We start from the raw sequence: 20,915 nt of genomic DNA, 5'->3' as shown, positions 1-20,915 counted from the left end.
TAACGATTTCTGTCAGCAGGGGGCATCAGCGATCCATAACCAACAACGTCAGCAATTAGTTTTCAACAGTGTCCATCTTCATTCAACCAGACAAGCTTTAAAATATATGAAATAAGACTAAACTTTACTATATTAACCAGTAACATGCGGTATAAAAGTCTTTCAGAGAAATTGTTTTTCCTCTCAGTGACCAGTTGCTTCTAATAATGTGGTTCAGTAGTGCAGGTCTGTAAACTCACCCAAACACTTGCGTAATAACCATCATCTGGAATCTGAGATCCCGAAAATTACATGAACTAACAGGCTGCGATGACGACGTGGATGCGTGCTTGTCGTAACCAATCGTACAGCGATTCATGTTGCATGCATGCAGCTCTCAACATGTAAATGAATGACGCTGGTAGGATGAGCACAAGCACACTGTGTGTGTGACAGCATTCAACAGTAACTTTCCGCTCGAACTGGACGGACTGATGTCAACGGAAGCTGTGTGAGAGTTTAACGGGAGGATATACTCAATAAAATAAAATTCCTAGCACTTCAAGAAGAGAAGGGGACAAAATAAAGGTAGGCTATTTGACTTCTATTATGGTGGTACATTGCACATTTAAAATAAAGTGTTAAAAGAAAGCTTAGAGTAGTATTCATTCTCAGGAAACCATATTATAAGATACATTGCTGCAAAACTTAAAGGTTCAACAGCATATTTTGATGTGCATATAATTTGTCTACAGATGTCTACTGTATTGATGAATAGCCTATATTCAAATTCAGCCTATATTCCTTTGACTACATTATTTGGTCCCTTTTTGATGATTTTGTAAGCTATATGCGTGCTATTGTCTTTAAACCACATTTTCCTTTCGATGGAGTTGCATATTAGTCACACTTACAATCTATGGAACCTAATTCCATTATAAGGGAGCTTTTTGTGTCCCTCAAAATTGATTTATAAATATAAATGTATATATATATATATATATATATATATATATATATATATATATATATATATATATATATATATATATATATATATATATACTTTTTTAATGACTTTAACAAGGACATTATGGCTTTTAACTAGGCCTATGTTTGTAATAATAAATGTTCAGAAAAACAAATCCATTAACTTTATTTTATTTTTATTTTTCCTGTTGTGTCAAATGTCTTTTGGTCAGCCCCCAACCATGTCTTTCGAACTTCTTGTTGTAATATTAGCAAATTTGCAGAAATAAAATCTAATATTTTGTATATTAATATATATATTTATTAGTTTTAATTTTAGACTTTAAGTTGTGCCCCCAAGTTATGCATGAACTGTTGCATCATAACTTGATGTCCAAATAAAAAATAACAAAACTCATAATGACATCATCATCCTTTCAGGATATGAGCTCAATGACAGGAAGTTGATACTGTTCTTTCATGCATTTAATAAAAATGTAAAAAATGACGGAGATTATCTTAAATAGTCAACCCTGTTACCATGGTTTTGTAAACAACTGATTATTAAAAGTGTCATGACCTTGAACAATAGGCTAGTTATGGCTAAATTAACTATGAAACTATCAATTCGGTTTTATTTCAAAGCATAGCTAAGCTATATGACAAAATAAAATAAAAAAATATATATATACAAAGAAAATGGCACACATGCCGTGGAATGACTATAAAATCTAAACCTGTGATTGGTAATTAAATGCTGGAATTAGAATTTTGTTAATCCTAATAAAAATATGACGTTTAAAGTTAATTCTATTAGAGCACTACAAAAAGCATTCTATAGTTTTAACAGTTTCTGTTCATTTCAAATATTTAAATATGTCATATTTCCCACACCTGTTTGGCTGTTGTATGTTTGGTACAGTACAATTCAGGAAACCTTTAATATCCAGGAAGTTTTTCTTTTCTTTTATGATTTTAATCTATCAAAATATTAATCATAAAATAGTTGCTCTCAGTGAGCTCACAAAAGGCCTAGACATGATTTAGCATGTATGGTGACGTCTGTGCTTGCGATCCAAAAATCATCTGGCAGCCAGAAGCCTTTGGCACTGTATTAAAGTGATATCAATGTAATTTCTTGTAAATTCCACCCTTGCTTATGGGCATTAATACAAGCATGCATGCATCCTTGTGAACACACAAAGACACCCATAAACCTCATGCATCAATGTTAAAGTCAGACCATGCTTTATGCGTTGAGTTGAGTTGAGCTGCCTCAATATTCGCCTTAAGCAAAGCCATAATTAAAGGACAGTTCTAAGTAAGAGTATCTGTCAGTGTTATTCTAATTACACCATAATGTTATGTAACACTGTATTCAACAGCCTCGCAATACTCAAAACAAAACAATACTCAAACAGTTAGACCCAGCATGCTCTTAGTACTGGTTCCCTGGTAACATCTTTTCTAACATCCCACAGAAATCGGTTTAATTTTCTCATTTTGCACTTTTTTAATCTAGAAACTTAGCAAAATACTGTTATAACTACTAATAAAGCCCATTACAAACTTCAGGAAGAGCCTCTTACCACACTCATTGAGACAGTTCACCCAGAACACCCCCATCACACATAACAGGTTCCCCTTTTTTCCTCTTTAGTGGCTGAGGGTACTGAATCCTATAAATATGACTTACCTTTGCATTGACACTGAAACGTACCATATTGACGTACTGACAGCATCTAAATTATGTATGTATCAGCAACTTTACAGACGTACAAATGAATACAATTCTTTATCAAATACTGAATTCATGGAACTAATTGGTTGATTCTGTTGCATTTATGATCATCAATTATATTTTTTAAATCGCATTTTATCAATATGCTGTGATCAAAGAAGAGTGTAAAATACTCACACATTTTATTCAATGCTCTGACCCAAATCTTTAGAAACCATGTGAGGAATAGACCCAAATTCAAGCCTTTATTCAAGGATCTTCATCTCCATCATAAGTTGCGACTGCAAACGTCAAACACTACACTTGTTACAATTTCAAATATACAGGTTATATATATGATTTATATATTATTATAGTATTTTTAAGTATTTAATAATACTTTGAATTCGCTTTTATTTTTATATTTTCTGTTTTCATTTTAATTATTTTTTGTTATGTGCTTTTGTCATTTTTTATTACTTTTTAAAAATATATATTTCCATTTAGCTTGAATTTATTTGTATTGCAGTTGTAGTTTTAGTAACTTTAGTACTTCACCTTCACAAATTTAAAACTGCCAAAGCAACATTTTTGTTGATTTTTCTTTTTTTTTAAGTTTAAATTCCATTTCGAGGGAACTCACCGCTGCATCAGAATGCTGACACCGTTACAAAGCCTCCATGTGATGGGTTTCTGACGCATGTGTGAAATCATACCAATTCTATTGGCTAATGGTAGTCATGTAAGATGGTGTGCCATATGACTATAAAAGAGCACCTGCATTAGACATCATCAGCTTCTTTGTCTTCAGGAAGCGTTATATGTGAAATTTGTCTTATTTATTGTCCCAAATGGAACCTTAAGCCCTCATGATCTTCCTTCCTACCGAACATATTACTAGGGTTGGGCATCGTTTTGATTTGAACGATTCTGATTCTTACTTTCGATTTCGGTTCTTTTCAATACTCGATTCCGATTCTTTGAGGGGTGGAGTCAAAACATGTCACAGGCTCATTTCACAGAGGACATTTTTATTTTGATTCAATAATGAGTTTTAGTTTTGGGACTTTCTCCGCTGGCATTTTCCCCTGCTTTGATGCAAAGGTGAATGGAGTTTCACACAGAGTCTCCACAATAGCATTAGCAGCAGTCATATTAGGACTGCTACTAGCGTGGGCAATTTGCGTAAAGCTACATTTATCTATGAGGGGAAAAAAATTAATAAGTAACGTTGTTGTTCACCACAATTAGCAATTTGGTCAAGGGCTTTGTTAATACACTACAATCACTTACCTGATTGTGATGAGGTAACATTAAAGGGATAACGTTAGTTCACCCTGAAATGAAAATAAAGCCATCTTTTACTCATCCTGCTGTTGTTCAAATGCGCGCGTTCGTGTGTGTGCGCATCTCAAGCCGTCTGTAGCCTCACGCAATATTGTCATGACAACCGGTACACAACATTCACTTAAAGAGGTTATATTATTAGTATTATTTCTTATCAAATACATTACAGAAAAGACGAGAGTCGCGTTTTTTTCTTTTGAGCCTGATTTCTCAAAATGGTGTGTGTGTGTGTGTGTGCTTATCCTGGGTGCCACGACAACAGTGCGAGTTATAGTAGGCATGAGCACCGGGGCCTGCCGACGGCCGAGCTCAGTGTTTTGACTGAATAATATGGGTTCTTTCTCGTAAAACCTTATATAGTATGCCTCTGAATGCTTTCCATATATTGCGTGCATCTCCCAGTATCATTGCATGATACATTTGTATATTTTTTGTAATGTTTTAGCCTGATCGCTATTCACTGCCATAAAAGAGAGGAGCGTGTGCAGGACTATTTTTAAAAATTTCTGCTTTTGAGGTCCGAAGAAGATAGAAGGACATAGGTAACTAGGACAAGCAGGGTGAGTAAAAGATGGCTTTATTTTCATTTCAGGTTGAACTATCCCTTTAATAACATTGGTTAACGCAGGGTTGCCCGAGGAGAACGAGACCTGCGCGTCAAACACGCTACACTCGTTAATTTGTACACCACATATTTGTAGTGCATCCTCCCGTGCAAGAAATAAGTTTGTCACATGTGTTGCACTGTGCCGACCCAGGCTTTTTTAAAAGTGAAAAAAAGCCACACTTTTGAGCGCCGCTTACCGTGCTCCATGGCTGCAACAGAACAAACGGGCGCGGCAAGCACTTCCGGAAATCCGGTGGCCACTATGGAAACCAAAACTTGCGCGTTTGGAACCGATGATCGGAATCGAAAACAAATTGTCTAAACGATTCCAATGGCATCGTTATTTTTTAAACGGTTCCTAGTTGGAACCGGTTCTCGATGCCCAACCCTACATATTACTCCTCCTGCACCGGAGGTTGGATACCCCTTTCAGACCATATGGCAGTGTGGCAACTTCTGCCAAATGTGTCTTGGGTTCTGCAAACTGTGGAAGTCCTGGTTACAGGATGCAGCAGAGTGCTACCCACGTTAGTGAGCACTGAGCAGACTCTGGTTTTGGAGCAGGAAGTACAGTCACTTTTGTTGAAAGAGGCCATAGAAATAGTTCCTCTTCCTGAGAAAGAGTTAGGCTTCTATAGCCGGTACTTCTTAGCTCCCAAGAAAGATGAGGGGTTGCGTCCAATTTTTGATCTGCGTCATCTGAACCATACTCTACAGACTTACAGGTTCAAAATGTTAACACTCAAGCTCATTGTATCTCAAATCAGATCCAAGGACGTGTCACAATAGATCTAATGGATGCATACTTCCACACATCTAACACAGGAAGTTTCTAAGGTTTGCTTTTGGGGGCAAAGCCTACCAATATCAGGCTCTTCCTCTCAGCCTAGCCTTGTCACTCCGCACCTTTATGTATGACTGAGAACGACTGTTTCTGGGGTAGTATGAGACTCAACCACAATGCAGACACGTTTGTGCCCTGCTCATATAGAGTCGATTCTCATGGCCATGGGCAAGATCAGGCTAGGCCAAGCCATCAATGTCAAACAGTTCCAGAGACTCATGGCAGCTGCGTCCAATGTCATACCTTTGGGCCTTTTGAACGAGACATTGAAGTGGTGGCTCAAGACCAAGGATTTTTTCCCTAGGGGCAACTGTTCGTATCCTTAGTGTAATGCACAGATGCTTACGTACCCTAGTGATGTGGAAGAAACCTTGATTCTTGAGGCCCAAGGTCCTGTGTTGGGAGGATTGTGTCGTCACAAAACGCTTCCTTCACGGGCTGGGGTGCAATCCTATACGGCCTCTTGGCTCAGGGTATGTGGAGAGGTCACAATTTTTCATTACACATAAATTGCCTGGAGATGAAAGCTGTAATTCTCAAATCTGAAATACTTCCTTCCAGAATTCAGAGGCTACCATGTTCTTGTCTTGTCAACACATCTGTAGTCTCATACATAAATCACCAGGGTGGTCTGCGTTCATGCCCGGTTGAGGCAGGTGGAGTCGATCTGGCAGAGATTCGGCAGAGCGTAAGTGGACCTCGTTGCTTCAGAGAATTCGACACACTGTCTGCCATGGTACAGATGTGGCCGAGACTATTGTTGGGTCCCAATTCGCATACTATCCATCCTAAATAGTATTCGAAAATAGAATTAGTATGTCCCAAATCGTAGTATGCTGAAAAGAGTATTCCAAAGATACCTGGATGATCTACTACTTTTTCTGCATTCGAAGTGCAGATCGACGCACACTCTATTGGCTGATATTGCCTACAACCCATTGCGAGTTGGACGAGGATTCGATTAGAACTACAAACTACAAACACTTAAAAAGTGTTAAAAACTACAAACATGATGGATGTGCAAGTCCGACAGTTAAGTAGAGAGGTTTAGATTAAAGGCCTGTTCACACCGGGACGATTTTCGCGCGCGTTTATCGCCGACGTTTAACGCCTCGTGACTAAACAATGGGCGCCAATGTGAGTGTTCACACCGACGCGTAAAACGCCAGGCGTAAAAGCGTCATTTAAAAAAAAACGCCTCGGGTTCGTTTTTTTATTTTGACGTGGCGCGTTAATAACTGGCCGACCAATGAGATCAGCGCTTTTGTTCACGTGCCTGGAGCTGCTGAAGTGACAGTAAAACACGACTTGGTGGCGCTCAAGCACAAAATCGGTCTTGCCGAGCACACATCGATACGACGAAGAAGTAGTAAGTAGACAAAGAAGAAGATGAGCTGCTAATGCTGCTTGCCAGTTAGCAAAAAGTGTGTGAATGGTTTTGCCATAGACATAATATATCTGTGGTTTTGGCAAGCACGTAAATACTGTCTCTCTTCTTCTTCTGTGTGACAAGCGAGTGTCAGAAGCTTAAAGTGCCGCAGCACCACCTTGTGTACCGGGAGCGCATCTACTGAATGTGCACGTTCACTCGGCGCATCGCCAGTGGAAATCGCTTGGGTGTGAACACTCAAGACGCGCTGAAAAACGTCACGAAAAACGCTGGCGATAAGCGCGTGCGATATTCGTCCCGGTGTGTACAGGCCTTAAAGCTGCACTATGTAACTTTTCCGTCCACTAGAGGTCGCCTATTCAAAACAAAGGCGTAGTTTGATGACGCCACGTTTGAGTGCCAAATCTTGGGACATGTGGTCTTCACCTCACAGCCGGTGGAAAAGAATCAGGATAGGACTCGGGCAGAAATCATGTTCATGGATGCGAATATTAATGTTACTGTAGTATGAAGCAGAGCAGGACCGAGTGTTGTGGGAGCTGAGCAAGGCCGCTGGAGCGATTGTTAATAAAAAGAGCGCAACACATGCCTTGCGATCAGCGAGACTTTTATTATGGTAGAGTTGCAAGCGGTACTTTTATAATGCCACAGTTGCCGGCGCCACTTCCGCTTTTCCGGTCATGAGTGTGAGGTAATGCAGCTCTGTTTATCATATCAGATACTGAGTGTGTTGAAAATGATGTTATGACGTTACTCTGTGCGTTTGCTCGGTGGCTATGACACTTGTTGCACACTGCAGTGAGAGTAAAGAGTTTCTGCAAAATAAAACCGGAAACCGAGGGTAACGCAGATATGAAGCAAATTGACAGGCGACTGACTATCTCACACGTCTCGGTTTCTTGGTTAAAATAGCAATTTTCTCACGATTTACAAATAGTTGGAAACATTTGGGATATTGTAAGTACTTGTGAGTATTGAACAAAATATATAACACTGGCCTAGTGGATTTTGGATATTTTACTGAAACAATGTTACATAGTGCACCTTTGAGGGGCTTGAGTGATTAATTATCAGTATTTAACCTGACTAAAAGATATTTATTCAATATTTTCCACATTATATTTCACCTGCAACAGCATTGTGAACCGAGGTTAGTCATAACCGGAGATGTTTTTCATCTAATATTTCTTCATTTTATTTCAGCTTTATTTCAATTACCAGAAATTATTTTGAATAGTTTTATTTTCAGTTAACAAACACTAGGCACTGCCTTAGCCTGAGCAATTTGATCAATTTGGATTTCATTGCCAAAATAACATGATTAGTTTTTATAGGTCTTCGTGCCATCCAGCTTTTAACTGCTGAATAATTGAACAGGATTTGTGAGTGTTCATGTGAGTGGGTGTACTAGTGTGTTCACAGTTTTATTATCCTTCAGCATTCGACTATGACTTTTGTCTGTTCAACAGACTGCAAACAGGGATCAGGCCTTTAGACTGCCATCAATCTGAATAAAAATGATGGAGGACTGTTTCATTATTTTACCACGCTTCGTATTTGCATACCCACCTGCAAACACCCTGTCACATTGCAGTCAAAGCCTGGAGTAAAGCTGGCGTGCTTGGTTGTGTGTATGCGTTAAAAACCATGTCAGTTTGAAAGGGAGACAGGAAGGGACTGAACAAACATGCAAATGCTGTAACTCACTGTCAGGGTTGGGTGAAGGGAAGAAGCAAGGACTCAATAATGCATGTAAAAGGGCTTTTAATAAAATAGTAAAATAAGACAAACAAAAACTTCCCCGAGGGGGATGAGATGACATGACTTACAAAGACAATCCAGCACAGGACTGCAAACACAAGCGCTGCGTCCCAATTCGCATACTATCCGTACTAAATAGTATTCGAAAAAATAATTAGTATGTCCCAAATCGTAGTATGTTGAAAAGGGTATTTCAAAGATTCCCGGTTGGTCTACTATTTCCAAGAATTCAAAGTGCAGATCGATGCGCACTCTAACAGGGGATATTGCCCACAACCCATTGCGAGATGGACAAGGTTTCGATTAGAACTAAAAAGTGTTAAAAAAACTACAAACATCATGGTTATGCAAGTCCGACGGTTAAGTAGAGAGGGTTAGATAAAGGGGTTTGAGTGAGCAATTATTAGTATTTAACCTGACGAAAAAATATTTATTCAATTATATCCAGATTATATTTCACCTGCAGCAGCATTGTGAAGTTTTGATACGTTTGGCCATTAACTTTTAAATGCATCATTATATTTAAACTGCAAACACATGAGAGGAGTCTCTGCATTAAAGACCCACGAATGGCAGATCAACGTGCTACTACATTTCTCTCCGATATGGTAGGAGGATTTGAACTGTGACGATGATTGACAGGGCAGTTTAAACGGTGATGGGATGCACGTAACTAAGCAACAGAGTCTGTTATAGATGACAAAGTAGTATGTCCCAAAGCTTGCATACTCTTCTGCTACACACTCAAAAGTATGTACTTTATCTTCACAAAACGAGTACATACTTTTAGGTTGTAGTATAAGTAGGCAAATTGAGACGCAGCAAAGGAGAGCAAAAAGAGGGTAACGAGGGAAGACAGGTGGGGCAAATTAACCAATAATCAGGAAACAATGTGGGCACAAAGAAATACATGACAAGCCATGTGCTCACACCAAACATGACAAAACACATTAGTACATGGCCTGCAAACACAAAATCACAAGCCGCGTGTTCACACAAAACATGACATGAACACGCAGCCAATGAGAACTCATAAGCCGCTTAATCACGTAAAACATGACATGAACACGCAGCCAATGAGAACTCATAAGCCACGTCGTTCACACAAAACATGACCACACGAAAGCACGCTGCCATTGAAGCACAAAATTTTATGTTTGGCTGAATATCCAAGTGGCTATTTTCCATACAACAAAAGTGGATGGTACTTTATACTGCCAAGCTCTAATAAGGACAAAAAAAAAACCCCATAAAAGCAGTTTTATTATGTGGTAAATATTACAAGTAATCTGAAGCCATGCGAACACTTACAGTATAAGAGTCATATGGGTCAAAACTGAAAATATTTTGTATTGATTATTCATCGTATTGCATTAATAATATTCATGTGTTCAATTCAAAAATACATTTTTGATGCCAAACGCCATTGGTTTTTGCTTGGTCATATGATTCTTTTGTGTTCCATGGAAGAAAAAAAGGATTGAAATGACATTCCAAAATGATCGTTTTGGGGTGAACTATTCCTTCAATGTTGCTCAGCAAAAGTTATGTATTGGTGTGTTAGTGTTATAATCTGAAAGCTTTGTTCGAATTACACAATGCAAACAACATATACACTACTGTTTAGTAGTCTGGGGTCAGTAAGATTTTATGTTTATTCAGCAAGTATTCATCACATTGATCAAAAGAGACAGTAAACACATTGTTACGAAAATATTCTATTTCAAATAAATGCTGTTCGAGCATTCTATTCATCAATGAATGCTGAAAAAAATGCATATTGGTTTCCAGAAAAATATTAAGTAGAACAACTTTTTTCAACATTGCTAAGAAATGTTTTTTGACCAGCAAATCGGTGTATTAGATTGATTTCTGAGGGATCATATGACACTTAAGACTGGAGTAATGGCTGCTAAAAAAATCAGCTTTTCCAAGTTCCAACACAGGAATAAATTGCATTTTGAAAAATATTAAAATAGAAATCAGTTATTTTAAATGCGAACAAATGCATCCTTGGTGAGCATAAGCGATTTCTTTTAACACTAAACTTTTGAACAGTAGGCTTTAGGCTTTAAGAATATTTATTTTTTGATTGCCATAGATGTCACGTATTGTCTGCTTTTGGGTTCTCTGAGTTTAGTTCCCCTTGTCTGTTTTGAGTCCCTGTCTCTTTGGTTGCTCTGGTTACTTATTAGATTGATCAATTCCAACTGTGCCTTATTTTACCCCTCATTATCTTGTGTAATGAGGGGTGAAATAAGTATCCAAGTGTTCCTGAGTGTTGTTACTTTCTATTAATAAAAGTTCTGCTTGCATTTGTATTCTCTACTCTCCCTGTGGAAACCAGCTGTGACTGTAGATACTTCATCTTCCTTGTGTTCTTCGTCAGCAGGCATTTGTTTATAGACCTTATGTAGTCCTGCCCCTTTTCAGCGCTGCGCTCATTGTCTTTTGACTTCTGGTTTGTATTTCCACAGTGATCTTGCATATTTATGAATGAACTGCTCATTTAAAATCTTCTTGATCTACTGACATTTGATAAGACATCCGCTTCAAACATTACAATGCTCATGATAACTTTTATTAACTCTACAATAATCATTGCAATCAGCTAATTATTCTTCGACAGAAATGCCATACAAATATACAGAGCTACCGCAAAAACGGAAGTTTAAAGACAATATTCTAAAGATGGCGGCGCGCACGTTTCTGTGGCACCATAAGGTCTAAATAATACAGAAGTGAAACTGATTAAAAAAAAGATATAGATCGGCTAATTTTGTATTCATTTTCTTGTTAGAATGACAGATATAATGAACAACCCAGAACACAGTCGAGAAGACTTCACAATGAGTGACACCGGAGAGCAAGGCGTTTCCTTTCAGGTAGGTGTCTTCATCCAAGTCTTTTCATAGATCATTTCATCCCAAGACCCAAAGTTGATCAGTTCCTTCAAAGGGGTCATAAACTGCATTGTTTTAGAATGTTTCCTGGGGTGCACCTACAATGTTAGTATGATTTTTTTTACATAAAAAAATGTCATAATTTTGAAATATAAAGCATTTTTCCTACCCTGATTTTAGCCCTCTGATTTGAATGCTCTGTTTGAAGGGGCATGTCTGCTTTGAGACCTCAGTAAAAATGCCCACTGCTGTGATTGGCTGCTGTGAGACTTCAGTATAAACGCCCACTGCTGTGATTGGCTGCTGTGAGACTTCAGTATAAACGCCCACTGCTGTGATTGGCAAACATCTTTGCATATGAAATAGCTATAAGTATTACATGTGAAAACTCTCTCGAAAACTTTTAGCATGTTTTTACTGTTACAGCTCTCAAGTTACGTTAACTAATTGTGAAAAGTGTTGGTTATAGCATTATATTTAGATCATAGCATGAAAGGTTGCAGTGATGAGCCGATCACAGACATGTTGAGTGCATGAATGCAGTGATCTCGTCATACTAACTAACAGTGCAAACACAATAAGAGATTTGTTCATTATAACGAGAGTTTTGGCAAGAGCCCAGAACTCAGTCACTGATAAACTTGCGCCGAAATTGTGACTGATTTACCGTGAACAAGTGAAATGTACGGAATACAAATAAATAATGCTCAACTGAGACATTCACATTGTTGAAAATAAATATACACATTCCTAGCATTAGGATTCTTTGGAAGGTAATGTTATTTTTAGTCTTGTCTCCTCGTCATCTCACTAAAGCCGCGTTTCCACCGCCGGAACTTTCCCCAGGAACTAGGAACTTTGGGGTGGTACTCGTGTACTTCGACCGCAGGAAACAGGGTCTAAACGAAGTTCCGGGTAAATATTTCCCCCTCCGAACGGCCCTGCTCGGGAGGTAGTACTTTTTCATAGTTCAGGAACTTTCGGGGGTTGGACTTGGGCGCTGAACATGCTGATTGGTTGAGTTCACGCCAGTGGCGGCTGGTCAATAGAGGGCGCTGGGGAATTCCAGAAATATAGGCCTACATGTATACAAAAATTATATAAAAGTGAAATAAAAATAAAATAGTTTACTCATACGATGTGCTGGCTGTTAGTAAGAGCCTCAGCATTTAATAAAAACTGGCTTTGATGGGTTAACTATTTTATATGTTCTTCAATATGTTTCATGCGGTTTCATGCGTGAGGGACGCCGGATAAATGGATGTCTGAGTCTAAAAATATACGGGCAGCATGTGACCTGAAGCTGGTCTCTAATTGGTTCTTAAAGATCCTCCTCCGGACGCAGGTCGTTGCGTCCCTGGCGAATCAGAATTGGATGCGTGTTATTTTATCCATCTGATTGGTTCTCGTCACCTGTCATTCAACTTTACACTCTTGGCCTCTAAAGCGAAAGTGCGCGGGCGACACAGTCACTCCGACTCCGCCAAAACCTTATTAGGATGATCACTTTCGTAGAAATGATAAAGGATCCCGAACCGGACCAACGCGATTTACAAATCCAGCAGCCGGCCAGTGACAGGACGCAGCTGCACTCGGAGTTTCACGCGCTTGTTATGAGAAACGTAGGTGGCTGGCTGGATGTGTTGTTAGCAATGCCCTTTATTGCTTTCCCTGTCTTTTATTTCAAAGTGTCGGTACTGAAGTTTTGTGGACAACAACGGGGGTAAGAGACCTCAAATATCTAACTGAAAAATGCAAACGTCATGACACTACTGTGATGACTGACTTTAATCAAGAGAGTCATTGAAAAATTTGCTGGCCAGAAAGAAAGGAGAGCAAAATGTATGTTCAAGTAGTCAACATGCTTTTTCATTCTTTTGTTTTTCCTTTCCTCATTCAATTATATGTGGGAAATGAATGTGTAAAAAGATAAAAGTGAAGACACTGTTTTCTCTTTGCTTGAATTTAGTCAACATGCATCTTGATACTGCCCCCCCCCCTCCAGCCGCCACTGGTTCACGCAGCATTTTATTTCAACCGGCATTTTTAAAAGTCTTTTGCGAGGATCGTTCTGCGTTCAGTAAATATCAGTCTTGCTCTTTCTGTCCGATGGCGCGCGTTCGTCTCAGCCTCAGGTCAATATCAGTAATAGCTGATAATAACATGCGTTGTCTTATTTTAAATCTTGCTTTACGAACTTTCAGAATACGCTTTAGTATCAGTGCTCGTCTCTTTTCCGCCGTTTTGTTAATTACCTCTTTAGTAAACCAATACATAACTAGCAAAAGCAGCGCTGCTTGCATCTCCTCCATACTTGTTATTGTTGCAGACTATATCGCACAAAAATTATTACTGTCCGTTGCTGACTGGGAGGAGCAGTCGCGCGCAGTCCTACATCACCGGACTAATTTGCCTAATCTTCACGGTACTTTAGACCACAGTGGAAACTTAGACAGGAAAAAAAGTTCCTGTAAAAAAAAGTTCCTGGTACAAATTGTTCCGGGTAATTTATGTGGAAACGGGGCTTAACATGCCAGTGAGCGGGGCCAAAGTTGCAATGATGAAGTAGGCGTTGATTTTCTTCTGCAGAGGCGGTCTTTCACCTATCTGTCATAGATAGATACATTCCACAACGAGTCGTTCTCTGGGCTTGGTTACAATAAAAGCTCTTATTGATTTAACAAGGAAGGAAGTTTTCAGTTCTGAAACTTACAGGGTATTCTTATAGTATGCTGACCTCTTATATGTCAAAAGATTTTTCAGTTCATGACCCATTTAAGATTCTGTGAATACTGTGTAAAGATAATGGTCATCATTTACTCAACTTCGTGTCGTTCAAACACTTATGACTTCTGCCTGCTTGCCCTTTTCCATATAGTGAAAGCGCCATTAAAGTACTTCATATCATACAATAGCTTTGTGTGATTAATAGCCTGGAATTTAATCAAAAATATATTATTGGCATAAATGTTGTACTGTTCATCACACAAAGTGATAGTATGGACACTTTTATAGTGTTGTTTTGTTGCTTGACAGCACTGGTCCACTTTCACTTTCATTATATGAAGAAGAAAAAAAAAAGCCAAGATATTCTTCAGAAACTCCCTACTGTGTTATATGGAGAGAGAAAAAAGGCTTAAAGGTTTGGAACAAAATGCAGCTGATTAAATGATGACAGCATTTTCCATACACAGTAGGTGAGCCGTTTCTTTATGTCGATAAACATAAGTGGAACATTCAGATAAAAGATAAAACATCTATTTTCAGATTTTTCCAGACACAAAGGAGCGCCACCCCAAGCTGTCCAAGCGCCTGCCCTCCATCGTAGTGGAGCCCACAGAGGGAGAGGTGGAGAGCGGAGAGTTGCGTTGGCCCCCAGATGACCTGAGAACCACAGACCCTTCCAGCCATACACACACACCCTCTGAAGAGATCACACAGATGTCTGCTTCACAAACCCAGATATCACACAGCCAGAGTGCAGGTGTGTAAGAGAATAATTAAGGACAAAAAGCAGTTCCACCCTACTAGCTAAAGGGGAACAACTAAACATATGCTGCCTGACGTCTGCTTATATGTGTTTCAGTTTAGAGAAGTTCATTTATTAATGACTGTGTGCATTTCCCCTCCTCAGATGAAGTCGAGTGCAGCAGCCTGGAAACATCAGCAGCAGCTGAGCGTAACTGAAATTTATTAAAGACACTGTCGCAAGTCTGTCATTATCACAAGTCTCAGTTCTCACAATTTTCACACATCTGACAACCAACAGAAGCAGCCAATCTGCCAGGCATGTGTGAATAAGATCAGAGCTCACAATGCTATATCTGAGCACCATTTATAACACATTCATGGCTTTAAAAAGACTTTTTGAAAGTCTTTTGTACTTTTCAAAATGGCTTTAAGTTTAAATTGCTTTCAGATTTGAAGGCCTAGTTTGTATCTCTTCCAGATGCGGAAATGATGAGTGCTAAATAAAACCGTCCTCTACATTTTTATATTTGTCTGAGAATATACTAAAATAAGTGTAATTTGGATGCCACAGAAGAATGTATTGTATGAGCCCCCTTAAATTGATCAATTTTAAGGTACAAAATAATGTTCTATATAAATGTAAAAAGAACCGTTCCTGGATCTTAAGTAAACGATAGAGTCACATGGCCAACGTTGCATTATCATTTAGCTTTAACGACCAGCTAATTGTATTATTCCACTTAATCAATGGCTATACTTATCAAATAAATGGATGTAAAATATTGATTTGAAATTATTTTATTAGGTAAGTGATAACAAAATTACGAGAGATAAAACAAGCACAGCAATGTACGATTGATCAAATATATCATTTAACGGTGAATATACAGAAATATTTGACCACAAATTGTAATTTACTCATCAGAATCAAGTATATAAGAGAGCAATATAATAAGCACAACATATACAATGGTTTTGAACACTTTGCATACCCATGTCAAATCTAGAGCAAGATATGATTTGATTGGTTGCTATGCCTTTCACTGTGATGTATCCCAGAATCCCATATATATTCAAAACGATCACAGTTACCAATGTGAATCTCATATCCATGTGAACATTATTTATTACACGCATGATGGCTAAAAACTTTATGTGAGGAGACTCCATCCTCTCTCAACACCATCTGGCTGAGGCTTGTGAGGAATGACTGCTGCTGAACTTCAAACATGTCTGCCTGTCAATCATCCTGAGGACAAGGACATCCTTATATCTCCAAGCCCTGTCTGACTTTCTGCAGACTTGAAATTATTAGAGGTTTTTGTGCACATACACAATATTTTCAAAGCACAATAGCTGGAGCTAGAGTCCCACACTGGACTACCGACAGAGACTTCCTATTACACAAATTAATTCAACTTCTGACTTTAATTAGTTGTGTTTGCGCGTGGCTATTGCTATTTTTTTTTCTTAGGGTTAGGAATTTAAACAGACACCTGTCCTGAAGTATTATACCTTGGTATATAACTCATTCTGAACAGTTTGTACTACAGGCATGAATGATGGAAAATACTGGAAAGGCCAACTCCAATATCGTGACTGGCAGTTAATAACTATTTTATGCTTTGGCGAATCTGTGTCTTATTCATATGTTTTGTACAATCTGCTTACGCCCCAGTGATAGTTATGTTTAGGGGTGGACTTTCAAGCTTACATTTTTCAAAAAAAAATTATGTTTTCATACAAAACCGCCACCTTGTCAAATATTTAGGTTGTGAGATAGGGTTGGTATTGCACGTACAACAGGCATAAGTCACTTGCATTTTTATACAAAAAATATATAAATCTAGCAATAGTTCAGATATTAATATTGATATTCTAGTGATATTAATGTGATTCTAAACCGTTCACTTCACAGCATACATTGCACTCATGATATTTTCTTCATTTTTAAATCCCCACGTGAAACTGCCTTGATGTGTATATATATATTAAAATCAAATTTCGTCTTCTGTAATATTGTCATTATCCCATAATTAAAGACTTGTGTTTGCTTTGAAAACACTCTCCATTACTTTCATATAGGTGTCTCCAAGAAAAAAAAAATCTATATTTTTTATTAGCATGCATTGATAGCTGTGACTTAGTCCTTTTTAATTTAATATTACATAATTAACCAGAAAATACATCTTCTGGAAAAAAAAAATATATATTATTTTGTTTTATCATCCAATTGCCTTCATTCTAGATACAATTTCAAAGTAAAAATGAACTGATATTTTGATATTACACTGGCTCTTAATATGTATACATTTTTTGTTTATTTGTTTGGTAAGTTAATAAAGATTAATATTAAATAACTGCTGAGTTTGTGTACTTCGTCTATTGAACCGTTCTCCTTTGTTTAGACAACATATCAATCTACATTAATATTTACACCATTTAGACATTTAGATGGATGTTTTCTTATAAACTTCTTCTCTTCTTTGCTCAACATCCCATTATTCCCAAAATGGCATGGATATTGTTTTGGAGGAGCATTTTCTTCTGATCCTGTTGATACATAAAGGACACAACAACCTCCACCACCCCAACTCCACCTCCATCATTATATTAATTTACTTAATTATATCTAGAGGGAACTAGGAGCTCAAGTCTTCTCCTTGAGCTCTTCTACTGCTGACAGAAAGCCAAATATATATATACCTTTATCACTCAGAAGAAGTATATTGTAACGGTTTTATTATATTCTGTTCTGTTTTGGTTAAGTTTCATTGTGTTTTAGTTCTGTGCCTGTTCGCCTGTGTGACCCAGTTTCCTATTGTGTGCCAGTTTGTTCCCTTGATTTGATTATCCCATTCACCTGTTGCCCAATTAATTAGCTCTTTTGTTCCTCTGTGTATATAAGGCCTGTCTTCATTCAATTCTTTGTTCTGTGTCATCTGTTTAATGGTTGTTATTCTGTTTCCCAAGTGTTCCTGAAATATTGTTATTAAAGACTATTTCCTAGTGTTCTCCTTCGCTGTGCACTTCCTTTTAGCAGCTAGCCGTGACATATATGACCATGTCAACTTTTTAAAAATTGATTTTATGACATGGGGCAATAACATATTCACACCATATTTTCTACTTTCGCTCCAGCTAAAATGTATGTGGAGTTTAGTTCTATATATACTTTGTGTGTATATATATATATATATATATATATATATATATATATATATATATATATATATATATATATATATATATATATATATATATATTGTTCCTTGTAAAGAACAGCAGGTCTTATTGAAATGATTACATGTGTAACTCTGGTTCCCTGAGAAGGGAACGAGACGCTGCATCAATTGCTGATGCTATGGGATCGCCTTCAGTGTGCGACGGTGTCTGAAGCACATGTGAAAACATGCCAATTCTAGTGGCCTAGACAGTCATGTTATGTCACTCAGTGTGCCGACATGACTATAAAAGGGTGCCTGTGTTAGACATCAATTTAAATTTGTCTGAAAGAAAATGTGCAGGTATATGCCTGAAGTATGACATTAGCCCCGTTTCCACCGAAATTACCCAGAAACAATTTGTCCCAGGAACTTTTTTTCCCAGAAACCAGGGATACATACTTAACTCCAAGAAGTTCCCTTATCCAGGAGAATCCAACTCTGTATCAGTTGCTGATGCTATGGGCAGTGTTGTGTAAGTTACTATAAAAGGGTAATTCATTACTAGCTACTCATTACATCTTCAACAGCGTAAATAGATTACTGTACTAATTACTCTCTAAAACGTATTGCATTATATATTACTAATAACTTTCTAAATCCCACATCAGCCTCAACCAATTAACTGTAATTCAATTACAGAAAAAGTAAGAGTAATCCCTTACTTTACATTTTAAGGGAAAAGTAATGACTTTACAGTAATTAATTACTTAGTAAGGCATTACACCCAACACTGGTTATGGGCTTGTTAGTACCCACTATGCCATACTTAAAAGCCTGCACTCAAGCTGTGATAAAAACCACAAGCAAACAACCACACAACAACCCAAAGATCTAAGTCTATGATCAAATTTTCCAATTGCCTTGATGCTTATTAAGTGACCGTTTGTAAGAGCTTCAGTGTCTAGAGGTGTGAACACTCACCTCAGCTCAATGCCTCTATACCCATGATGTAACCCTTTTTTAGAGCATCTTGGGAGCAGAGCTAGCCAGGGAATCTGTAGACATAAGCCACGTTTCCACTGAAATTACCCGGAACAAATTATCCCAGGAACTTTTTCCCCCAGACCTGTTGTTGTCTGTGTTTCCCTCACAGTCAAATTAGTCCGGTGACATAGGACTGCGTGTAACTTTCCAGTTCCCGCTGGATTTCATCCTCTGCATATAAGCTTAATAAAGCCTGAATCTTGTCATCAGTCCATCTGTTGTATTTTTTTAAACTCCAATGTTGATTAGAATAGCAAACAACTCTTACTGCACACACCGCAACAGACTTTTAAAAATGGTGGTTGAAATAAAATGCTGCGTGGAGTCAACCAATCAACATGCTGCGTGACCTCAACCAATCAACATGTTCAGGGCCCACCCCCGAAAGTTCCTGAACTTTGTAAAAAGTACTACCTCACAAGCAGGGACTTTCTGAGGGGGACATTTTTACCCAGAACTTAATTTAGACCCCGGCCCCTGCGGTCGAAACACACCAAGTACCACCCAAAAGTCCCTAGTTCCTGGGGAAAGTTCCTGCGGTGGAAACGTGGCTATAGTCTCAGTCATGTCCAGCTTACATCTTTCACTGAAAGAGAGTAAAGAAACCAAAGAGTGTATCGCCTGTGCAATCAATCACTTCTATTTTGCCTTCACATTCCCCAGCATCATAAAGCTCTTAAAAAGCAACCCAAGCGGGAGTCATGCAGTCATACCTGCACTACAATCTCTTGTTTAATAAACTAAGGAAGGGTTGCTCATGAGATGCCCATGGTGATACAGTCTATCTCCTCTACACTGTCAGTTACCCGGTCAACCCGATCCTCAGAAGTAAAAGTGCTACAAGAGGATCCCTTCCACTGGAAGAAACTATATACTAGGGAGTGGGAGGCCTATAGCACATATACCACTGCAACTCTGCTGTTCTATTCTTCACAGACCGACAGGGACTCTCTTTACAAAAACTGGTTTTGCCCTTTTCTGAAATACTTTTACCTCCAATTTTGTGTTTTGACTTCCCCTGTTTGACTCAATCCCTTACCGAAGGCTCAGGAAGATGCAGACAGATAAGGGAAGCAGACCTTTAGGGAAGCAGATTGATATACTTTATCCTCCAAATAATAATGTATTGGAGGGGATGACCAATGCAATCTCAAAGCAATTCGTACATATTTTACGAGGTGGCTAATTTGATCGAATTTGTACGATCTCACTTGTACGTTTTCATACGATTTGTCTAGACCCCAGTGATGGCTGATGGGATGAGTGAGGTCGTACATATTCGTACAAATTAGCCACCTCGTAAAATATGTACAAATTGCCGTGAGATCTGGTTGGGGTGTCAGATGAGAGAGTGGGACTCCAAAGGCAATGCAGTCCATCTTCTGCTCTGTCAACACTGCCCCAACGCTTCCTTGCTCATCATCACTCATCTCTGCTCAACTTAGCCATTACGTCTCGACATGGCTCTGCAGGAGTCCTGGTCCAGAACCCACTACTCCTCTGAAAATCACCATTTGCCTCTAACTGCAAAACAGGCAAGAAAGTGGATTGCAATCAGACATGTGAACTGAAATGACCTCTCTAAGGTCCTGATTAGGCCCCCTCAGAGCATGCCGCCTTGATCCCTGACTCCTCGGAGGGGCAAAACAGGCAAGAGAGTGGATCACAATTAGACCTGCAAACTAAAATGACCTCTCTATGGTCCTGATTAGG

At 38.5% G+C, this 20,915-nt stretch overlaps 1 protein-coding gene across 1 annotated transcript; it reads left to right on the top strand.

Annotated features, from left to right (window-relative positions):
- Positions 1 to 92: 92 nt before the first annotated feature.
- Positions 93 to 18,005, top strand: LOC307142005 (protein LBH). The gene is made up of 4 exons (XM_079842522.1): positions 93 to 567; positions 11,418 to 11,502; positions 14,788 to 15,004; positions 15,155 to 18,005. The coding sequence occupies exons 2-4, from the start codon at positions 11,419 to 11,421 to the stop codon at positions 15,205 to 15,207; spliced, it is 354 nt and encodes a 117-aa protein (XP_079698648.1). The 5' UTR covers positions 93 to 567; position 11,418; the 3' UTR covers positions 15,208 to 18,005.
- Positions 18,006 to 20,915: the final 2,910 nt, after the last annotated feature.

The sequence above is a fragment of the Gobio gobio genome (genome assembly GCF_949357685.1).
Source record: "Gobio gobio genome assembly, chromosome: 18".
NCBI lineage: Eukaryota > Metazoa > Chordata > Actinopteri > Cypriniformes > Gobionidae > Gobio > Gobio gobio.
Note: the sequence above shows the minus strand (reverse complement) of the source record. Positions and strands in the feature narration are given on the sequence as shown.

Coding starts and splice junctions, on each gene's coding strand:
- LOC307142005 (XM_079842522.1), top strand. CDS start 11,419: ATGACAGATATAATGAACAACCCAGAACACAGTCGAGAAGACTTCACA. Junction 11,503..14,787: donor AGCAAGGCGTTTCCTTTCAG/GTAGGTGTCTTC, acceptor ATCTATTTTCAG/ATTTTTCCAGACACAAAGGA. Junction 15,005..15,154: donor ATCACACAGCCAGAGTGCAG/GTGTGTAAGAGA, acceptor TCCCCTCCTCAG/ATGAAGTCGAGTGCAGCAGC.